Here is a 24,134-nt window from a genome sequence, read left to right on the forward strand (position 1 = left end):
GGGGACTTAACGAAAAACGACACCTTTTAGGCATACTGGGTGGAATCCGTCTCGCTATCACTGCGTATCGGGCTTGGGTGACCCCGGGTCTCGCTGCCTCAGCCTCTGCGAATGCAGCGACCCGGTCTGGTGTGGGCAGTGCGTCGGTGCGTGTAACTCAACCCCGATCCATTTGCATCGCAACTAAATTCCCGACGGGCTGGTGTGGGCCCTAAGCTCCGTCTCTTCTACAGAACTCGGGCGTTCTAGAACAAGGCAAGAAGGAGGTGGCAACTGGCAACTTTTGAAACCTTTTTATTTCTTGATCTCTGTTACACTGCAGCAGGAATTTTTGAACCAAGAGGCATCTTCTAACGAAGTTTGGTGGAGATGTCATGAGGAAGCCTCGGCTATTGACTTTGATATCTCCACTGTCACATGAACAAGAGAATCACGACTGCATGCCGTCCACACTTCTCAAGTATTCAACCTACTGATGGTGGTCTTAGTAAAAAAGATGACATATGAAATTGCATTCTGACTGTACATGCAACAAGTGGAAATGACTTGTCAAGCATTTAGAGAGAACATTTATATGGTTCACTTCACATATAGTAACAGAATATAAGATGATAACCAGGACAGGGAGGGCTTGAATCAATCGATACTTATACCATGTTTCATGTTTGTGGTAGTTCATAATGAGGAGTAGACAGGGTTGGTGCAACACACTGGAACAATGACAACACATTTTGGCACTTGAACGTTGTGGCAGCTAGTGGTGCAACACACTCGTGGAGATAAGATGATGGGCTTGGCTGGTCGCAGAGACGGCAATCTTTCATAGAGCAACGCAAGGAAGGAAGCATGTTCGCGGTGGGCGTGGAGTTCACAGCAGTTTATAAGCAATCTCGTTTACTCTTAACTCAATTTGATTTACTTGTAGCAGGGCCGTTTAAGATGGAAGCAGGAAATACTTCCTCTAATCACAGCCCTGGACTAGGGTTTTTCTCTTTTTTGGTTCGTACAGGGCATGAGAGAATTTTGTTATTGCTGAACTCTAACCCTTCATGGGTTGTTTGTGATCTCCTAAGGAGACCCACACCCCTTAATTCTGAGATAGAATGGGGGTTAAACTTTTGTACAGTGAGGACATGAGTTTTTGTTTTTGTACACGTATGGTCGCTCATGTATCTTGCTTCTTTTGTTCTATATAATATCAGCAAGATTGCATCCTAAGGAAGCATGTTCACTGGCGGCGTTTGACCTGATCTGGCTGAGAAACGCAATTAAGGCATGCCCCATTGGAGGAGTTAGACCTGATCCGCCGGAGGCGGTGGTCATCATGGCCCGCCAGCAGCAGCACAGCCCGGCCGCCGCCCACCACCTTGCCGACACTGATTCCGTATCAGTATCGGGTTGTGTTTTAGTTAGCGTCGCGGTGGTGGTCGGTCCGATCCGTTTGACGGACCGGAGGACTCTGCCTCGTTGATTAATTTAACCGACCACGAGCCTCCTTTTGTCGTCCCGATGCTCATCGCTCCCCTGCAGCGGCAGCAACTGCACAGGACCGATTGCACAGAACCGATGAAAAGAAACGAAAGGAAGGCGGAGGACGCGGGAGGCAAGTAAAAGGCCGATCCTTCTCATCTTTCTCTCCTTTGAATACGAAAGAATGGCGCAGATTCCCAACCTTGAGAACGCCCCTCTCAACTTGAATTCTCTCAGGTACTCTTCTATATCGTACTCTATATTCTTTCTCGATGGGGCCCAACTCCCAAGCGTGTTTCCTTGGAGAGTCAGTGCCATTTCTTGCGTCGTTGACGACATTCTTTCACTGTCATGGTGTTACACAGGGAACAATCTCAGAAGGAGCTTCTCAACATCCTCAAAAATGTGAGTAGGTGCTCGTTTGATTGCTCGCCGTGGCCTTCATTCCCTATAGTTGTTGCTCAGTAACGGCAAGGATCGTTTCTATGTAGATCCGTGGGAGGAAATTGCTCGTCATCGATCAGAAGCTCAGCGGTTCTCTTGCCTTGGTCACGCAGACCTCTATTCTCAAGGCATGCATGCGTTTGCCTTTCTCTTGTTGCCCATTCTTTCTCTTCCTCTCTGTCTCTGTCTCTGTCTCTCTCTCTCTCTTTTTTTTTTTAGTTCCCTGCCCAGCTACTTCCCTCCTCTATTTCCACTTCAAATTTGCTTGATACGTTTCTGAGTGGTACTAATAGTAAATTGGATTCTTTACCGTTCTCTCTGGTTCTCATCGAGCATTTAGCAACAAGAAGATTACCATCTAAGGATGCGGATTTCATTTCTTTCCCCCTCCCTCCTCCCCCTTTTTTTGGCTAATCAAAGTGGGGATTAATTGAACAAGCAAGTCTGACGACATTGGGTTAGGTTAGCCGGTGGGACTAGCACAGGAAGGGAGAACTTATCACAGATGCTGGGAGACGGGCTTCACCCTTACGATGTTAGCCAATGTCTTCGTCCTATTGCTTTTTGAAACTGGAAGAACCGATTGGAAAATCTACCATTGCTGACATGGACCTTGCTCCCTCAGCACCAGGTCCTGAGAAGGATATCTCAGACTGGATCCCTGAAATTCCGGCCTTCCATGCAGTCGTATTGCGATCTCGTGGCTATAGTGGTTGGACATCAACACTCGCACAAGGTTCTTCGCATAATTGGACTGCTTATGTTGTTACTTACGGTTCACATGTTAAAGGATTATCCTTGTGACCTTATAATTTTTGGGCCAAGACATGCGTTACCCTATCAAGCCTTCTCATGCATGCTCTTTTCGAATTATATTTCTGGACGGCATTCGTTGCATTTTTTTCTATTCACTACCCTTCATGCTGTTGCATGATTTCACAGTCCTGTGGTACTTGGCTTTTTCTGTCCTTATTCCAATTTTAGAGGCTGGCAGAGAGAGAATTTTGCTCATCAACATGGCTGATTTCTGTGCCACAAGAAACTTTAGTCTCATTTGTGGTATTTGTTAGTTACCTTTTCTCTTTGATAGTTTTTCCTACTTTTTGTCACTGTTTTGCTGCTGAACAGGAGCATGGTGTTGATAATTTGCGTCATCTATCTAAAGATCCTATCCAGGGTGATGCCAAGAACATTGTGTATCTCGTCAGGTCTCAGGCTAGTCTAATGAAGCTTATTTCATTGCACATTCATCACGATGTGTCCCAAGGATTACAGAGGGAATACTTCATTTATTTTGTTCCACGTCGTACAGTTGCTTGTGAGAAGGTCAGCAAATTTTTTATTATCTTTCCTTCATTATTGCTGTTATTTTATGTTCATTAATATTGTTTTGTTGTCACAAATTAAGCTTCACACATGTAGGTAGGGTTGGTAAAACAAGCTGAACAAGTTCAGGCTTGACTTGTTACTTCATTGGGTAACTTATGTTTAGCATGCTCAGTCCAAAGACAAACTTGTGTGGAAGATTTTGCATAGTTTTTTTCTGAAGATTCAAGCGCTTGAAAGTATTTAATATAAAAATGCAAATAGATGCAATGAGTGTATACTAGCTGAGCGGAGATCTACACCCTGTCTTCATACATGGCTTGCTTATACTTTTGAGGGAAAAAAAACTGCACATTAATCTGTTAATCTGAAACTAATCCAGAATAAGCATCATGTAGATGCTTGTAGCTGGAGATCATAATATGAAGGAAAACCAACAGGTAACAACATGTTTGGCTACTGTTGGACGACTTAAATGCATCAGACTATCATATTATTATCTTTCTTGTGTCCTTTCCTTTGTCATCTTCTTATCCATTTAATGATCTGGAAAAATGACTGCGAGAACGGCTGACTTGCTTTTTTTTTCTTGAATGTTTCTTGTGTTTATGATTACACATAAGAAAAAATGAGAGGGTGATTACTATAGGTAATTCCTTTTAGAAACTTTAAATATGTAGTGCAAATCGATGAAAGGAGACATGCCTACAGCTGAGCTGATTGATGGGAATCAATCTGTATTATCATTGTCATTGGATTCTATGCACATTTTTCCTTTGTTCCCATAGGTTTCTATTTCCAACAGATACTGTAAATCTTGTTCTTCTCCATTCTAATGTACATTAAACTCTTGTTATGATGTCGACACCGAATGCTCCTTCATCTTTTTGCTATAGAAGAATCAATGCTGACATTTCTATCTTGTTTATATTGCTTAACACATTTTCAGTCATGGTGACTAACATTGTTCTGTAGAAATCTTATACTTTTGTTGCAGTAATCCAGATCAACATAATACTTAGAAAAATGTGAACTTTTTATAGAAGTACTTATTCCAAAAATATCACATTTTGCTTGCCATATTGAGTATATAAAATCGTTTCTTATGCTTTTATTGCAGTAATTCATAATCAATATAATGCTTAGAAAAATGTGCAACTTTTCATAGAAGTTAGTTATTCTGAAAATGTCACATTTTGCTTGCCATATTAAGTAAATAAAAATGGTTTCTTGTGCTTCTTGAGCTTATTCATATGTATTATGTATGAGGAAATCTTTTATATGTAGCATACATGGTAATATTTTCCTGAGGATAATGAAACATGCTAATATATTTCTAAATTCTTCCCTGAGAAAAAATGGCTATGCTTTAAATTTGAAGTTGTGTTGACAAGGCTCAGTCATGGAAATTAAAGACTCCCATAGCACGGGAAACATCCAAGAATATGGCACCAGACTATGTAATCTAAAAATTGAGATACTTTATTTTAATAGGGACTAGGTAACTTGTTGGATCCTGTAATGACAGACACTGCAGTATTTAACCTGAATGCAACTTTTACAAGCTTTCAATCGCAATGGAAATATCTGTTGCCCATAGTCACAAAAATGTGTTTTTTTCGAAAAAAGACACGAAAAAAATGTGATAAATTAAATTGCCGTTTAAAAGTTAAAAAAAACACGCTTCTTTGATAAAAAACGTTAAAAAATGAAAAAACGTGTAAAAACGCGTTTTTTTTTCACTTCTTTCAATTTTTTCCCATTTTTTTCATTTTTTTAATGCCAATTGCCAAACAGTTTTTTTTTTCATTTTCTATTTTTTATTTGTTGCAAATCAACTTATCTTTTTATGTTTGTGCTATTAATTTCTCACTTATTTTTTCCCCTATTTTTAGTTTTTTTAAAATTTTAAAAATTTACCATATTTTTTCCTTTTTCTCCGTTTTTTTCAAGCTCGCCATATTATATCCGAGAAAAACCTCGCCATTTAAAACCCCAAAACGTTATTTGTGGCTATGCAGTTTTGTCATTTATGGTGGTCATGGTGCAATATTTGGACCTTTCTAGTACAGATGTAATTTGATAAAATATTCTTAAGTATATACTGTTAATAGCATTCAGTTACATAGTTTTTTGGCCTTATCTTGACTTTATTATATCTTCAGGTTTTGGAAGAGCAAAAGGTTCATCAACTGTTAACAATTGGGGAGTATCCTCTGTACCTAATACCATTAGATGAAGATGTTCTATCATTCGAACTTGACATGGTGTCTAAGGTGTGCTGAACAAATGGGCTCATTTTTTTAATTTGTTTTCTGTAAGCAATTGTTTTGTGCAGGTTTTTCCATAGGAAAATTTTAATTTATCATTCCATCATAATAGGAAATTCAAGTTGATGGCGACACAAGTTCCCTTTGGCACATTGCCAGGGCCATTCATAAACTTGAGGTAATTAAGACTTACAAAGTTGGGTTATACCGAGAGGCTAAGTTAGTATATTAGCCAATCATGTTTGTATTGTTGCATGTATACTGGTAAAAACTTGTTGAAGGATATGGCCTTTTTCTAGACTGCAAAAGTCCATCTTGTGCATGAGTTGTTTTCTGCTTGCTGATATGTCTGCTGCAACTCTCTTCTAGAGGGAAATGAATGCCAGGTTCTATCAGCCTTTGGTTGCATGTCATTATCTTGAGAAAGTTGACACTTTGTGCAATGACCTGGCTCATAACTTGCCTGTGTGTCAAGTACGGCAGATCCCAGCCTGCTGTGGATTCAATTTACACCTAGGAAGGCTATGAACCATGACAGTTGGCAATCACCACAACTGATAATGTCAAACTAAAGCTTAATCCCCTCAAATCTCAGTCTTATTAATGTGAAACTATTCTTAGTCCTGTTGCATGGGTGTTGCGCCTTGAGAATGCATTTACCATAATATCTTGATTTTGGAGCTGGAAAGTCTTACTATTTCAGAAATGGGCAGTAATAAAATAAGTTGCTCGTTTTAGATCAATAGCATCTCAGGATGTTGATCTACTTACGAAGTTCGTTAGATTCTCATCTGTCCTCATCAGATGACTGCCACCACTTTAACGAATTATGTCCTTTATATTCTAATAATTGGATCAGATTGGATTTGTTGTTGAGTTGACATAAGATCTCAGGAAAACAAAAAATCTATAGCTGATCAAGCTTCATTGTGGAGAAAAATGGTAAAGATATGTCTGGGGCTTATAAAAAATTGAGCTCTGTCCTCTTACCTAACAGCCATCAATAGTAGGTAGGCTGCTCAACAGGTCGAGTAACTCAAGCTTGATCCATATAATCTCGGCTCGAGCTTGACTTGGTTATTCAACAAGTTGAATTCGAGGAATAATTTAACTCGAGATAGGTGCTGTGGGTGCCCCTGTGACTTGTTTGCTGGGGGCTTTGCATTACGACCCCATAGTTGCAGTTTTTCTTTTCCCTACCCAGCTTGGCTAAGCTCAGCTATTTGGTGCAGCTACTCAGCTCAGCTCCAGCTTATACTAGCCAGGTTCGAGCTTCCGTGAGTTTGCTGGAGTCGAGCTTCAGCCTTGCTTATCGTGGCTTGAGTAGAGTTTGAGTTAGCCCAGCTTGGCTTATGTACACCTTTCAGTTTGTGGTCTTCAGCAATCTGGGAAACCCCAATAAAAATAAGGATACATGAGAAGGTCATGCTTGTATGTAAACTTGATAACAATAAATTTAATAAAAGAGGGGAGCTCCTCTGATTTTCAACAAACCCTTTGCATGGAGGCGAAAGTGCCACTTCTATCTTGGCTTGTTTCTGTTTTTGACCCTGTCTGTGGTTTTATATATAGGCCCTTGGTTCACGAAGGCTTTGGGTTACAAAATTGAGCCATTAAGGTTTCTTATATGAGTATTTTTCATTTTTATAAAATTTTATTCTTGTTCTTCTACAAATTAATGACCAGTGGCATACTGGAGTAAAAAATTGGAGGATCTCATGCAAACAAATGCTGGAGTTAGAAGGATAGACAGCATGTATATTGAAGATGCAGCCTCATGTTTGTATCTTTCTTCCAAATTTTAGTTGTTTCTTCTAGATTTTAGTTGTATAGGTAGTTGGAAGTCTGGTATTATACCTTGCTGCTGCTTAACCAGATGTCCCTTATGCATCATATTAATATGGTTAGCCTAAGTTGGCTAGTTGCAACTTTTAATCTGATATTGGACATTAATATACGTTTGATTCTGCACTCTGACATGATAATAAAATTGAATTCAACACTTTGATCAACATACATCTGTTGAATTGGTGGTTAGAGGGATCACAATGGCAATGCATATGTTTTACATTTTTCAGGGTATTTGTAGAGTAGCAAAATTTAGGGGTAGTCATTTGTTTATTCTTCAAGTGATTTGTATGCCGGATACGTTTCTCTTTCTTGATAGACTTCTGGGTACTTCTGGGTACAAAAGGAAATACTTACTTCTGTTTATAGTTGCAGTGAGTAACATGCACACAAGTCATATTTATATGTCAGCTTCTTTCTGCAATAAAGTTTCATTTTGTACTTTTATCTTTGGAGACTTTTTGAACTGTTTCCTAACAAGTAAATGTGCAATTATTCAGTCTATTTTTGGAGTTATCCCGAACATCCGAGCAAAAGGGAGAGCATCAAAAAGAGTTACAGAGATTCTTGATCGGATGCATAAAGAGCAACCAATTGCATCAACTGATGTACATACACTATATATTGTTTTCTTCTGCATTTCACTTGGTTTAGTGGGATTTTTCTGTTATTATTAGGTTTAAGGTCACAATACTTTCTACTGACTGCCTGATGAATCTTCAGCCAGGGATGCCAGAAATAAATACGGTTGTGATTCTAGATCGGGAGGTAATGTCATTGATCCATGTATCAGCAGGTCTTTAAAATCAATTCTCTAGGAAGTCTAGTGTGTGACAGAAGTTTTTATGTATGGTCTGATCAGATCAGGATTTTTTTTATGTGATGCTTTTGCTATTAATGTTTAGTAGCTAAACTTACAACATGGATAATTCTGTTCTTTAGAGAAACATGATTCTGTTTTGCAGCATGTAGAATATGGCATGGCAGAACTTGTTTAAGAAGTTTCTGTGTTATAATTGCATCTGGATACGTGATTTAGCTGGTTTATTTGAATCTTCAGAATATAGTTATTAACTCTGTGTATCTACAGCTCAATGCTTGATCCCATGTTGGGTTGTAAAAATGTACATTGGAATGTTGGATGTTCTTGTCCTTGAAGTGCTGCTCGTGGTTTAATACAGTGTTTTCGTAGTATGGTCTTGTTCTTCTTTTGTCTTTTGCTGAAATGTACTTATAATATGTTCTTGACTTTTCATTTGATGCATCTGGATATACTATTGTCTTAGCCGTTCTTGGTCTTGAGCTAATTGAGGGAATCAATTGGAAATAAGACACATTTAATTTACTTTCTCCTGATTGAAGAATGCAGGAATTGCATTCTCTTTGGGTTTTAAAAGGTTAATTTTGAGAACATTTTTCTATGACACTGGAGAAGGATCAATTTTAGGTTATTTTGGTACTATAGGGCTGGATCACATCAGATTGGGATTCAAAGTGAGATATTCATACGAGCAGATGTCTAACAGAGATGATTAAGTTGCTAAATGTTCCAAGATGGTGCATTTTGGACTTGAGCTCAGGAGTCTTTTGTTGCCTGTTACTGCTCTGGGCTCAAAGGGCACTTTTCTGGAAAAGGTGACCATGTTTACATTACCAACCCAATAACATTATGTTTTGTGACAATCCATAATTGCCAGATTCCAAATAACCCAAGAGAAGAGGCTTTCAGATTTATCCTACATGGTGTTAGTTCAACTGCTAAAGGAACATCTGCAACTTGTTTTAGTTTGTTGAAATAAATCATGGAGGAGCTAAGTGGGAACTAGACATATTTTATTAATCACTTAAAAGTGCTTACCAGTTACAGTGGATTTAACCCCTTACATGTAGAACCGAGCAAAAGCTTAGAAAGCAGAAGGATGAAGGCTGATGGGTAGCTAGATAACTGTTAGTGGCTATTGGCTAGTAAAGTTTGCATGTTAAGATGTCAGTCTAATCTTCCATGTTGTACTTGGCTTGCCACGATTGTAGGTCCTCATAAATTGACAAGTTCTTGGACTTCAAAGAAATAATTGGATTGCATATTTTTTTGTTTATCTAATTGCTTTTTTAGTTTCAAAATGTTGCATGTGGTTTATGTGAAGTAGATGTGTTGTAATTTTATTGGATATAAACCCTGAGCATTTAAAATACATATATATTTTGGTCTTTTGCATGAGTCATTATGTCAAGAAAAACTGTTATTTTTGTTTCTCTAGGGTTTTTTTTTGTTCCCATTAGTTCCTTTAGAAAAAAGTAATTAGTATGAGCATTTTATGCTTTTAACTTGTTGGCCTTCATTAATGCAGGTGGATATGGTCACACCTATGTGCACTCAGTTGACATATGAAGGGCTACTAGATGAGGTACTCACCAGTTGGCTTGTACTATCTACTTTTATCTGATAAAAATGTGAGAGAGAACCAGTTGCTGATCAATATATTTAGGGAAACTATTATCTTCCTAATCTTTTTGCTCTGTTTTGGTTAGGCTGCATAGTTACAGTGGTAAGAACTCTGTAGAGTTAGTTATGCATGAAACATAAAAATGAGATGTAGATGGGAGATGGCTTGTGCGTGAAGCATTAAGCAAGAAGCAAGTATATAGGTGATGCATGTGAAACATGAAGCTCTTTTGAAGCATAAGTAGAAAGTTGGAAATTCTTCTCTGCCTTTGTTTTTCTTATGATTTGTGCTGGAAACTGATGAAAGAAAGCAAATATGAAATGTAGAAGGGTAAAGGAAGTTAGGGTTTTAGGGCCTTCTTCATCACTAGTTTTTTCATTTCAGTTTTTCAGTTCAACAAAATACTATCTAAAGTCTAGATGAAAGTAGCCTTGTCACTTCCGCTTGTAACAAAGCTTAAAGAAGGTAAAATACCAGTGCGTATGTTCTAGTGTCAACCCCACTCAGAGTATGTCCACCCCCTGCTTGTCAGCACTTCTTGATCTAGTCAATACTTCACTAGTTGACAATGGAATCCAATTTTTCCCATTATTTCCAGAATATTGGCTGACTTGAGATGCAGACAGACACCATCACTACATGTTTGGACAATTGTGATTTAATGGCAGATGACATTGTTGCTCAATCCCCCAGGTTGCAATCACATCCGTCCTGTGAATTCTGCATTTGGACTTGAGCACATTCAACTCCACCCTCCTTTTAGTGTATGTGAATTCTAGGGAGAGTGATAAAGATGTAGTTGCTACATCTCTGCATGAGCACATTCATGCATTAGTTTTGCTAGAGTTCGTCACTCAAGCCTTTCCACACTGCTGTGTCTTTTTTCTTGACTACGTTAAGAATTCCTGGTACTTGCTAATCTTATGGATCAATATTTATTTCTGTTATGGAAATTGATTTTAGAGTTAGCAACTTGATGAACCATGCAAGTGATTGGTTTAACGTGTCTAAATCCTGAGCTCCTATAACAGTCATGAACTATTGGCAAGCCATGTCCTTAAATAACTGGGTTAACATATTTTTATGTGTTTCCGAGCTGATGTTGGGGAATTTTAATTTTCATCTGATTCCTCCAGTGCAGCTTCTGCATATCAACAACGGCTCTGTTGAGCTTGAAGGGTCAATTATGGGTGTACAAGGTGGGAAGAAGATGAAAGTTCCCCTAAACTCCAGGTAACCTTGTTGGCTTTAACATACTGTATTCTATTTATTTTATAATTTGCATGTTATGTCCATGTCGTGAAGGGGTATGGTCTTCCTGGTGTTGATTTTTGGGGTGCACTTTTATTGACAAGGCATTTATGTTGATTTAGAAAACAACGTAATACTGGGAGGCTCCAATAGTGGTAGCCTGAACTCACAAAGACAAACATTTAGTTGATGGAAATGTGTCCAGATTGGTAAAGTTTGTGGTGTTTTGTACCAACAATTTCTTAGCTTCCTTTTTCTGTCAGTTGTGTTTGCCTCCAGGCTGGACTAGCTGTGTGAATTGTGTAGCTGATTCATGACTGGAGTGTGGGTCGTACGTCTCTTTATTAAAATTTTGTCCCTTTTTTGTAGTTAAAACTAATATAATTAGTTTCCTCCTAAATAGAGCATATGATCATTTGTTCTAGTTTCATCTCAACGACTTCGAGACTGTGCAGGGAAAATAGTATGATAATTAATCTGTAGTATGGATTATGGTTGGATTTTCCTAGAACAACTCTCAAAGTATTAACAGAGTGTAGCTAGTAAGAAATGTTTACATGTATGCAGTTTCCATTTTTCTTCCTTACAGCAACGATATATTTGTTTGTCCTTCTATCTTTTGTGTGCATTTCTCTTCTTCACTATGTTTTGAGGAATATGTGTTCTATAATGGTTAATTTATGGAACTGAAAGAAGGATTCGACTTGTTCATGATGTGTATCAGCCACATGCATTACAATGACAAATTTTATGGCCTTGCATAAAATGACATAATTCAGTTATAGGTGGACTCTGTACCATCCTCACCTATGAAAACTGGCTTATACCATACAGGTTCTGTCCAAGTTATAAATCTTTTAACAATAAGTGCCTTTCTACTACAAAAACACTTTTGTTATCATGGTACAAATGGAAGGAAAAATTCATTTGTAACTAGATTCAAGTCATCCAGTGTAAATTAATTAATGTTTGTTTATGCTGATGGATTTATTATTCCATTACAATATAACTTGTTCATGTACTACGAAATCAAGTCAAAGTTTATGGGTTTATCAGGCTTGTGAAAAATCTTTTGAAGTCCTTGTATAAGAACAACTATTTTTAGAAAAACTAAGTTTTTATATAATGTAACTGACCTTTATCTATTGTGCAAAGAGAGGAAAGTATGCTAATGCTAGTTGATCAGGACCACCAAAAAAAAAAATCTCCATCTGTCAAGTGAAGTCCCTAATCATGGAGCAACAAAAGATATGAGATGCTCATAAATTTTGAATATACAGACAGTTTCTTTTATGAAATTACTAGATCATTTTAGTTGCAATTATGTTCCTCACAGAACTTTGTTATTGCTTATGAGCTTTAGTTTGGAAGTGGTCCTTGTGGTACTCATGAGGGTAAGGTTCTACTACAGGTAGAACAGCTAACAACTATTGATTGTGGTCTTTATGTTGTTGGGGTGTGTAGGTTATTCTGTTGTTCATTGTCTCTTTGTTGTTTTTTTGTTTGCTATTCTTGGTTTACAAGTAATTGTTTTGTTGATGTGGTTTTGCAGTGACAAGCTCTATAAAGAAATACGGGATCTCAACTTCGAAGTTGTTGTTCAGGTTTTGTTCGTAATTGTTTTTTATCCCCATTTTGAGCCTTTCTCCTTCAACTTTGTTGTGATTATTTGGGAAATGGAAATTGTTGATGGCACTTATTTATACTCATACTTTTCATTTTCCACTATACGAATGTAGGTGTTGCGTCAAAAAGCAACATCAATGAAGCAGGATTACACGGAAGTGACTACCACAGTAAGTAAAAGAGTATATTTGAAAGTGATTTTTAAAAGGGTATATTTGAAAGCGCTTCCCATGTTGAAGAGAAGTCAAAAGTGGAAGCAGAAGTTCCTTTGTCTATTTTCTACATCCGTCTTAGTCTGGAAAACCTTTTATTTTGTTTTTTTATTTTTATTTTTATTTTTATTTTTATTTTACGTCCATTTATAGTTTTATGGTTTTCTGAACTTCTGAGGAAAAAGTGTTGAGAAAGATGTTTCTTTGTGTAATGTGAATATTCTAGAGAATTGCTTTAATGTCATACTTTTGGTAAAATGATATTAGAACATCTTAGTATCTTACCATGTTGTATAAATGTCAACTTTTTCCATTATTTACAACACTTTTGGATCTATTTTTATTATTGGCATTTATGTACCAAATTCTTTCATATTTTGCCTCCTCTCAACCCAAAAATCCTTGGCTAGATTCAGTCACTGAGCCATGTGGTACTTGCTGTGTGTTTGCACATGTAGGATTCACCCTTATCTATCACTTTTGTCAAAATTATTTGTTATTCTTGCAGAGCCAGACTGTGGCTGAGTTGAAAGATTTTGTGAAGAAACTCAACTCCCTCCCAGAAATGACTGTAAGCTGGTCCCTGTATTTCAAATTTATTTCACAGGGAAATGTACTGTGTATTTTATTTTATTTTTATTTTCTCTTTCAGAGGCATATAAACCTTGCTCAACATTTGAATACATTCACATCGAAGCCATCATTTCTTGGAAAGCTTGATATGGAACACACAATTATAGAAGGACAAGGTTATGACATGTGAGTAGTTTATCTTGCAATTTTGCAGTTTATTGGACCTTTCTATGTTCTGCTAACTTTGCAACCCATGTGACGTGTGTGTAGAAATGTGTAAGCCACAACATGCTCACATAAAAGATCTGACGATACAAAAAACAGAAAGGCTTCACTCAGATGTGCACAAAGGCACCAACATAAGGATAAAATAGATAAACTATATTAATCAAAGCTTAGCCCAATCTTCACAAACCAAGGCGAGTAAGCCCCTCTATATATACAAGAAAAGAGGACAAACGAAGCTTGCTGCCAATGACTGGACTGCTAGTTGTTGGAGCTAGCCCAACACCTAGTTCAGTTTTGGGAAAATACAGGAGGAAGATAAAAATTACATAAACAGGAAAATATATGTAAACCTAGAATGCACACCGATATTATTATATAATAATAATAATAGACATGGTTAACTGGACTTGTTATAGCTGGCGATTTAATTTGGTATTTTGGAACAACACCAGCCAGTGCGACAGGGGTGTGGAGGCCTTTAAGAGTCTGTGTTACTTCGCATCCGTCCATTTTTGCTCGCATCAGTAGGCGGCATGAAATGGCTGAGAAGGACCTGCAAGGCTGGGTTTTACTATCTATGGCAGATAATGCAACATCAGCCATTTTTTGACTATTGAATGGATGAAAGTTGGTCCATGTTTTGTTCAGTCTCTTGTGCTTTAACCTTTGTACTGTTTAAGGAATTGATATATTCTTGCTTCATCATGTTCTCTAATTTCTGATCTCCGTCTTCTCATTGTATTTGATAACGGCTTGTAATTTCTTTGCCTTCTAATGAATCCATCATCCCTACTTGCTTGAAATTCCTAATAGGGTTAAAAAATTGCAGCTGTTTTGAGTACATCGAGGAAATGATCCACAAGCAGGAGGCTATTTTTGATGTTCTCCGCTTGCTTGTATTATTTTCAATTACAAACCTTGGGTTGCCAAAGAAGCACTTTGACTATTTCAGGTAATTCCAGCTCTTGTGCACATTTTGTGTCACGGCGTGTGTATGCCATGGGTTTGGCAAGTGTAGGCTTATATGCATGTTTTACATGTATCTGCATTGGGTATGGGTCTTTTGTATCTAAATGTTCACATATGCAGGTGTTTGTGTGTGCAGATTGGTGGTTGTTGTGTTCTTGTGCGTGTGCATGTGTAGAATGTAGTCAAGCAATTATAAGCAGAACAAAATGATCAGAAAAGCCAGACACGTCTGTATTTTGTCCACAAGGTTTTGTGGTAACACTATGTTGTCAAACTGGGTCTCCCCAATCATCTATATGAATATACAAGGTGTTTGCTGCATAATGTAAAAATTTGAGAATCAGCATCCGTTGCTGCAATATCCAGCAGTGCAGTATCACAACAATGTCAAACAAAAGATTTTCACTTGATAGATTGGATAACTCCATTTCCATTGGCAAGCCAAGCCATTACCAGGCAGTTTTTGCTTTCTCAGTATATCTAATAAATAGTGCACTCTGCATCATAAAATACAATGCTGCCATCACTATATAACAAAGAGGTAGTGCACTCTACATCATAAAATGCAATTATTTTACCATCGAAGAGGTTTCTCAATAAAATTATTTCTCTCATAAGCTGTTTTTTTGTCTCAAATAAATTCCTTGAGTACTTTTGGACTCCACTTTCATTCATCACCATGCTTCACATAGCATGTAAAACAAAAGAAAGGAAAAAAAGAAAAAGGTCAAAAGAGACCTGCTGTTACATACTCTTGATTTTTGTCTAGGTTAGTTGGCAACTGATGTCTTTTCTTTAATATTTTCTTCGTATAACTTTATTTATCTAAAATTCAGTTTGTTGTTAAATCATTTCAGTTGGCTGCCTTCTGGTATGTGTGTGTGTGTGTGTGTAGTGATTAAATAGTTAACCCTTGAGTTCCATGTTTCCTCTTATGGCAAAAATTAATTTGAAAGATGTGATCTACTAGTTCATGTAACATTTTAGATTATATCATTTCAACATATAAAGAAGGAAAATCAATTGGATAAAAAATAAAAAAACATCCAGTGCATCAAAATTTGATGTGTTAAAAATCATGTTTATATTTCCAAATGACATGATTCAGAGTATGATTTCAATATAGGACTAAACAATGAAAAAGGATCCTTGTTCATTATTTAGTCTTATATTGAAGAGAAAGGAGTCAGGAGCTTTGGAGGAGTTATAAAAAGAGAGGTGGGGGTTCATAAGAAAGCATAGTTATTAGTCTAATATGTGGTCCATGTGACTAAAAAATATTAGACTAATTTTGATTAATGAAATAATTTTATTAATAACAATAAAAACGGCTATTGGTCATAAAGTCTGGCCTGCTACCCAATTGCGGGCCCTGGACTTGGTTCAGGGCCAATAGAAATTTCCAATTTTGAATTGGATTTGATTGAGAACTTAGAAATTAGATTTGGATGGGATATGTTTCTGAATTTAAAAGTCCTATTCTACTATAGATTTTTCTTTTTTGGCATTTAAATCCAAATTTGAACCCAAAAAAGTCAGACATGGTAAAGGGTTCATCCAACACGAACCTGGCCCATTGACATCCCTATCTATGTATGTGCATATACATACAGACATGCATACACATACATGTATACATACATACATACATACATACATACATACATACATATATATATATATATATATATAATTAAATTGGTTTATTTCCTATTTTGTGTATATTTTTGTTTCTGTTGTTAATGTTCCTTCTACCTTGCAGCTTTCATTAAACTTTATATGTAGATTCTCATCGTTTTGTAATTTTATGAGTAATAACATGGTATGAATTTTTCGACACCTTAGTCTGCTTCTGTACTTGCCATGATATAATCTACAGGAGTCTTGTACAATTCTCTAGTTTACTTATACTAGCATTTTTGTTTACTCAAATGCTTGTTGTGCATGCATAATAGACCATTTGGTGCATTAGTTGTTCCACTTTGCTGTGTTTGTTGCCATGTCTACTGTAGTGTTTCTCATTTGAATATCTTCCTTATTGTCTAGGAGAGAGATTCTTCACAGCTATGGATTTGAGCATATGGCCACCCTAAACAATTTAGAAAGGGCTGGGTTGCTTAAGAAGCAGGTGCATGCATCGGAAAATTTTCCTTATTCAATAATAATGAGAATCTTATGTGAAAATCTCAAAAAGAAACGCTTGTTTTCTTTTATTAATAGGGATTTGGAACTTGTTCTGTTATTGAGGTCAATTAATTTGCAGCTTGTGATTGGAAATGAATTCATTTCTGCAGGAAGCTAAAAGCAACTGGTTGACAGTCAAGCGTGCACTCCAACTTGTTGTTGATGATACAGACACTGCCAAGTATTGCATTTTGAAAGCATTAAAATCTAGAATAGAGGGGGCTATAAATATTTCTTTCTTTCACTTTTTCATATTTTTTTATGTTTGCTTTGGATATATGTTCATTGCTTTTTATAGTGATTTGTGAGGCTCATTCATGATTAATTTGTGCTTAGCTGAGTCCAAGTTTTGCCTCTTTGGCAGATTGCTGGATTAAGTTCAGATGTACTCTCAATCATCAATTTTGATGATAGTATTAGCTAGATTTCTCCCTTGGAGAACTTAAAATAGTTAGTTTAAGAAGCTTGATAAGAGTCTTTGAGTTATACTAAGGCACTTTTAAGCTTTGTTTTTAGTTTTCTTTCTGTTTCATATACAATGAAGTACTTTCTTGTGCCACCACTGATATTTTTTTCTTTCACTAATGGGAGATTGTAGCTAATTTTGCTTTAGCATGTATTTTATGCAAGACCTTCTTCATGAAATCCTCTTGTTTGTTGTTACTTTTCACAGTCCCAATGATATTGCATATGTCTTTTCGGGATATGCACCACTCAGCATTCGACTTGTTCAACATGCAATAAAATATGGATGGTAAGTTTGCCTTTTGTTTTTTGTCCTGAACATTAACTATTGAGTCTAACACTTTTCATCTGTTTCTCTTCTGCATTTTTTATTTTGAAAGGTGCCCTTCCATTTAAATGCATAGTTCTAGTTCTCATACTTATTTTAAGGGTCTATGTAATGGTTGAACCTGACGAAGTCGAAGATGAGAACCTTCGGTGAAGATAAATGTTACTCTCATCACCATGTTGATGCAATAACTGCTAATGGTTGCATTATGGTTATGAATTTTTTTAATGCTGCAAAAAGCTCATACATGTATGCGGTTCAGTTGGTGAACTTTGTTTTTATGCATGTTACATTTGTGATAACCAAATTTCACGTGACTCATCCTTTTGTAATTGACTGAGGTGGCTATCAGGCGTGCTATTGATGATATCCTCAAATTATTGCCTGGGCCTCATCTAGAGTTTAAGAGAGTAAGTGATTTTATTCCAAATTTTTAAGTAGATTATCTACGTTAGGCTTTCAAGAATTTTCACGTCATTCCCTTTCATTTAGGAGGATATAAATCTTTGACCATGAGTTTTCTATTGGGAAAATCCCAAGTGTTATTTTTTTTTTTCTTGTTGTTCCAAAATGTAATTCCTTTCCTGAATAACGATATTACTAGCCATCATTTTGAACAGGACTTAGGTTTACATATGAACTGGCTAAAGACTATAAAATCTGTCATACTAGTAATTCAGCTGTTAAAGACTATAAACTATCATGTGAAGCAGCTTAGTTAATTACGACACTAAATCAATTTGCTAAGTGCACAATGTGTTTTCACTATGATAGTATGGGTCAATGAGGCTGCAGTACTATGGTGATCTCTTCCACCAGCTGAGACTTAGCAGGCCATTTTGTGAGAACTTGTGGTATAAAGTAGGCAACTACATGGAGATTTCCTGTAGATATGTTATACTCTACTGAAGTTTCAATTTTGACAAGTACATTGCACTAATTAAGCACTTACGTTGAATTTAATTTTATGCAGGATGTATATTCCAGTGCCTCTTCATTCGAGACAAGAATTGATGCACCTGTTGGTATGGATAAGTATGTTGGCAAAACCTTTAAAAATTATATAGCCCACATTATCATTGAATGCTTGTCACCAGTTTAGACGAGAATTCCTGAAACCTCAAAAGAAGCATTTGTGTTCATTCTTTCTGTCTAAGGAGATAGTATGGTTACTCACTATTTTATTGATTATATGATACATAATAATTTCCTCGTTATTTGATTCATTTAGGGTCTTAATCCTGCATTCTATCTCGTGCAGACATGTTTTCTTTAACTTTGATTGTTGAGGAATGCATTATTTTGCATTCCTGCAGAGTTTTGTCTGTTTCTTTTCATTCAAAAGTAGTACCTGTGATTCCCATCTCTATTTTATAATTTGGTGTTGTGGAACATCTATGCTTCAATTTTGATAAAATTTTAGGTTACGTGCTCCTTAGAAAATAATTTTTATTGGTAATTACTGATTTTTGTCTAAATTTATATAGAATGGTGAAACACTGAGTGAACCACCTTCCTGAGATTGTCTGATGTTATTTTGCATTTGTTGTCCATTATACTCTTGTTTCCAACTCTGCATCTTTGGACAGGGTTGCTGATGGACGCCGTTCATTAGTCTTGGTTATATTTATTGGGGGAGTGACGTTTGCTGAAATTTCTGCACTTCGTTTTCTTAGTGGACAGGTATGAACTGCTGTAACATATATATATATCCTTGATTGTACGTCACTATACAAATATTATTGTCATGTTAGTCATATGTTATTGATGATGTAATGTTTCAGATAGATCCCTTCTGAAGACATGCTTTGTAACACAAATATAAATTTAGTTATCTGAACGTAATGAATGCATAAAGATGGAAAAAAAAATTGAAAGATGCCAAAACCAAGTAAAGAAGCAAAAGAGTGAACATTTTCTTGTGCACGCGAATGGTAGGTCAAAAAAGTAGCATTGTATACTAGAATTCTGGTGCTTGGCGCAGCAATGAATTGAGAGTAGAATAATCAAAAGAAGCAATGCAGGGAGGCAGGAGAATTCTGGTTTGACTAACATAACGTTCTTTGTACATCTTGCTCAAGACTCAATAACCATCTAGCTTCTCTGGAGCTTAGAGTATGTGGCACCCTTACTGGTTTAACGAGAGCAAAGCAAGTGATTCTGCATTGTCATGATCATTGACCAATCTAGTCAGAGGCAATGTAATGCTAGTCATTGGCATGCATATCCTATGTAATCCCAGGAACCAGTTGATATGCATGGTCTATAGGTGGTTGAACAGTAAACACTTCCTTATCAGCACTTCGACTCACTTGAGTGCTCACATTTACTCATTTATGTTGTTTTGCTTTCGCACTTAGTTATGAATATCCATGATATTTTGAAATTATCCTGATATTATAGCCATTTTGAACCCAGCCAAAATATCCTGACAAAAATGAAACCTTCACAATATTATCCTTAGATATTGCTGATAATTTTTCCAATTTTCATAAAGGTCCCCGGACCCCGTTTTAATAATTTTTTAGCATGTGAATCTTTCCATTTTGTTTTTTTTTCATGTTTTTAGAAAATTTTTCTAATTGCTTCTTTATACTTTTGCTAGAAAGACATTGGAAAATATATTTTCTCATAACATTTTCATTTGTTCTTTATATTTTTCAAGTTCTAAAGCTCCAAAATTTGTCATATTTTTCCCAAGAGAATCCACAATTTAAAATACATTCCTCAACAAAACTTTGCCGAGAATGATAGTGGTGACTATGCTTTCACAATTTCTTAATTTGCAAGATGTTTCATTTTGAACTCGTTCTTTGTATGCGGTAGTGGGACCCTCCAATTTTTCATCAGATTTTATTACACATAGTTAGTATTTTCAAAGATTTGCATTATAAGGCCTTTCATTTTCTAGAAACACATACATGTGTTAGTACCCGGTTATCGATTCGGATTGGTTCCTAGTTGGGGCAGACCCAATAAGGCTTTTAATAGGTCGAAGGCACTGAGGGAGGGATCATCTGTTAATTGAAGTCCTTTACCTCTGGGAGGAAAGTGTGTGCGTGTGGGATTGGGGTTGCTTTGTAAGGGTTTTCAAGTTAGCAGGTGGTTGGCTAACAACATGCTTCTAGATGTATGGCTGTATCCATGTCATTTTTTGAGACCTTGCATTGTACCAAATGTATTAGCATCGTTATTCATGAGGCGTAGGATAGACAATAACATAAGTATGACTCCTGTCCATCCAATCAGCGTGAATGGTTCCTGATGGGGCTTCTTGGACTGACATCAATTTGTAGCGTTCATTTGATGATACTCGGTACATATTAGATCACTTATGGAGCTCTTCATGTTTAGTTGGACATAAAAGTGGATCTCCATCGGTTGACCATTGCAAGATAAAAAGTTAAGGCTTTGCAACACACAAACCTAAATCTCAAAAAGTTGGGAGTACTGAATCCCTTCAAGTTCCATTGTAATGTTTGTATGGACATCTAGGACAAGTCAGGATGACATCTGTTCAATTCTAAGTCACACTGGTGCGTTCAATTCTAAGTCACACGGGTGCGCCAACTATCACACCGGTGCGGGTGTGGCTCGGCACGGCACCCGACTCGGTCAAGCCGAATCGGGTGCTGCTGACCGCACCCATTCTTCTTTTCTCTTGTTTTTTTATTTTTATTTTTTTTCCTTCTCTTATCTTTCCCTCTCTTTTTTTTCCTCTTCTTATTTAATAAAACATTGAATTTTGTATGGGATTAAGGTAACCTTGATAAAAAAAATTAAAAATATAGAAAAATGAACTTACTTATATAACAAATAACATATATATATATATGTGTGTGTGTGTGTGTTTTCGCCGCACTTGCACTTAATTTTTTTTGGAACTTGATATATATATATATATATATATATATATGTATGTGTGTGTGTGTGTGTGTGCTTTCGCCGCACCTGCACTTAATTTTTTTTGGAACTTGATATATATATATATATGTGTGTGTGTGTGTGTGTTTTTGCCGCACCTGCACTTAATTTTTTTTGGAACTTGCTGCATCCTGCACCCGCACCTCGCACCCATGTGACATAGGTTAAATTGTTGTACTGCACCAAGCACCACTACCCCCTTTCCTCCTTTTTTGTGTTCTTAATTTCATAACGTGCTTAAAATCCAGAATCATTATTTCTTAGTTGGATTTTCTTGTACAGCCAATAAACTGGTATTGTATTTGTTACTTTAACCTTTTCTTTTTTTATTTTTCCCTTTTCAGGAAGGAATGGCATTCGAATTGATTGTTGGTGCAACAAAGATACTGAACGGTAGAACCTTGCTGGAGACGTTAACTGAGAATTTGTGATGGAGGCAAAATCAATAAAAAGGATAAGAAGTCACCTCCTCTTTTGATGACTGGCAGCCTCCTTTTGAGACTGAACGTAACGTTCCTCGTCTAGGTCTGATCTGGTTTGGTTTTGTGAAACGCAAGATGGCAGTGCAAAATGCTTGAGGACTGCCTTCTTGCGTCGTGTGTATAAATGCAGCTGACGTGCAAGAGAGAGTCCATTCCTTTTATATGACGGATAAAAGTTTTCGGGAAAATATTGTCTCGTCTGTCTTCCTAGGCATTTCTTTTTGTTCTGCTGTCAAATTTTCTGAAGAACAGGCCATGGGTTTGATTGTGATAATGGATAATCTGCGTCCCCTATCAACCCAAGGCGCAAGGAAACGGTACTTTTTTCTTGTCAGGTTTGCCTGCCCTTTTCAATTACAAAATTCATCACGATACCGTGTGCCTACTGCATGTGACTTCTGCCTAATAGTCTGCAGCTCGCCTCCGGTGTCTAGCCCATAGTGCAGTGACGGAACTGTGTTCGTAGATGCCTTGCTTGCCTTGCCCGTCGAAAAATGGTCAATACTTGCACGCCACAAACAAAAATGTAGAGGCAGAGTGGCTGACAGTCACTGCCAGTATCTTGGTTCTTTACGTTTTTTTCTTGAAAGAGCACTTTTTATTATATTTGGTCTTTTTTACAGAAAATCATATTTTAAGTTTTGGTCGTAGATTAGAAAACCTGCTCAAGTTTGGATTCTTTTCATTTAACTGCCAAATTGTCGCTATATTTGCAAGTTTGGTGGATCAAAACTTTTTTGGACGTTTGTCTGACAAAAGTTATGCATGGCCTTTACTGCAAATGATGGCCAATAATTGCCGAACAGTTAGCTTCAAACACGGAGTTCTCTTGATTTCAGTAGACGACGTATGGGTGCATCTTTTTGAGTTTTATTTGTGAAGAACGAACAATGTTGTCAAAAGTGACAAAGCTGGATTCAGTGAACCGGCTATGTTGAATCAGAATAATTTGTTGATGGTAAAAGTTATTACTATATCTGTGCTTTTCAAAATCAAAAGTAAAAAAAAAAAAAAGAAGAATTTAAAAGAATAGAAAAATAATAAAAATCGTCAAGACGTGACACGTGCCAACAGCAGTGGAACAAGCTATTGAAGTAAAAGTTTCTCAAAATGGATAACATGCTGCCTCACTGTAAAGCAAGGCAGTGGCAGCTTCAACCTTGGACCAAATTCATCCGCTATTTTTTTGAGGCATGGTGAATTATTATCCTTTGTTAGTATATCAGTAACCCTGCTTAGTCTATGTATTTCTCGAGGTCGCGCCTGTGAATCCCAGAAATGATAAATTATGTGGATAGTACGCAGTCTGTCCAGAGCCTAGCAAAATGAAAAAGACACGTTCTTTTCGGTGCCGGCGATATGCTGATTGAATAACGGTAGCAACCTGTCCTGTAGGAGATGATGGTTAGCAGACCGCCCGATTCATGTGAATTGCCGAGTCAGCGACCAAGAGAGTCGCTTTCGGGTCACCGGTGCTTACACGCAGCTATGAAACTCCAATCGGTCGAATGAGCGCAGAAAAACTCGAAGTATAGAATCGTTTGTATGGCCGACATGCTCCGCACCGCGACCTACCGTTGGAGTTTCCAAACCAAAATGAAACATGAAGGGAACATAAGACCGACTTCCCGCCTTCTCTCGAATTCCTGCAGTCGGCGGACGAGAAGGGAAATTGCGAAAAGAGAAAATGAAACTCGCCTGTTAATTTAATTTCTTTTGTTCCCAGCGGCGTAAGAGAAGCAGGGCTTGGAAAAATGGAGCGATTCATCAGATGAAGGTGCGGGACTGCAGGATAGGCTGCTTTTTCTCCGCCGTGTCGACTGGGCGAGAACTACCACCCGTTATCGCCTCTGGGGGCCAAACTGTAACAAAATATACAGGAAGACGGGTTTCCAAGGGGTCGGGTCGGAAACGAATGAATGACAAGCGAGGGCTGTCCATCTTCTCCCCGACCCTTCGGCTCCATCCCCGGCATTTTCCGTTACGGCTCACAGGAACGCATGACATACGGGATTCACGACAGAAGGGGTGATGGTGATGAATGGCGGGTCTGGGATCGCCACCAGCCCTCTCAAGACGCCGCAGAATGA

General features: G+C 37.3%; 1 protein-coding gene across 1 annotated transcript; it reads left to right on the forward strand.

Moving 5' to 3' along the window:
• Nucleotides 1-1,433: 1,433 nt before the first annotated feature.
• Nucleotides 1,434-22,416, forward strand: LOC116261150 (vacuolar protein-sorting-associated protein 33 homolog). Its single transcript, XM_031639784.2, has 22 exons — nt 1,434-1,707; nt 1,836-1,875; nt 1,962-2,042; nt 3,043-3,240; nt 5,406-5,516; nt 5,623-5,688; nt 7,859-7,966; nt 8,082-8,126; nt 9,707-9,763; nt 10,944-11,035; nt 12,606-12,657; nt 12,793-12,849; nt 13,400-13,462; nt 13,544-13,650; nt 14,522-14,644; nt 16,708-16,789; nt 16,956-17,026; nt 17,519-17,599; nt 17,991-18,048; nt 18,612-18,673; nt 19,228-19,321; nt 21,907-22,416. The coding sequence occupies exons 1-22, from the start codon at nt 1,655-1,657 to the stop codon at nt 21,991-21,993; spliced, it is 1,788 nt and encodes a 595-aa protein (XP_031495644.1). The 5' UTR covers nt 1,434-1,654; the 3' UTR covers nt 21,994-22,416.
• The last annotated feature ends 1,718 nt before the right edge of the window (nt 22,417-24,134 follow it).

This window comes from Nymphaea colorata, chromosome 1, assembly GCF_008831285.2.
Source record: "Nymphaea colorata isolate Beijing-Zhang1983 chromosome 1, ASM883128v2, whole genome shotgun sequence".
Classification (NCBI taxonomy): Eukaryota; Viridiplantae; Streptophyta; class Magnoliopsida; order Nymphaeales; family Nymphaeaceae; genus Nymphaea; species Nymphaea colorata.

Bases quoted from the DNA above. Each gene is read 5' to 3' on its own strand.
- LOC116261150 (XM_031639784.2), top strand. From the start codon at position 1,655: ATGGCGCAGATTCCCAACCTTGAGAACGCCCCTCTCAACTTGAATTCT. The intron at 2,043-3,042 runs GCATGCATGCGT...GCTGCTGAACAG, and splicing joins CGCAGACCTCTATTCTCAAG to GAGCATGGTGTTGATAATTT. The intron at 16,790-16,955 runs GTGCATGCATCG...TCATTTCTGCAG, and splicing joins CTGGGTTGCTTAAGAAGCAG to GAAGCTAAAAGCAACTGGTT.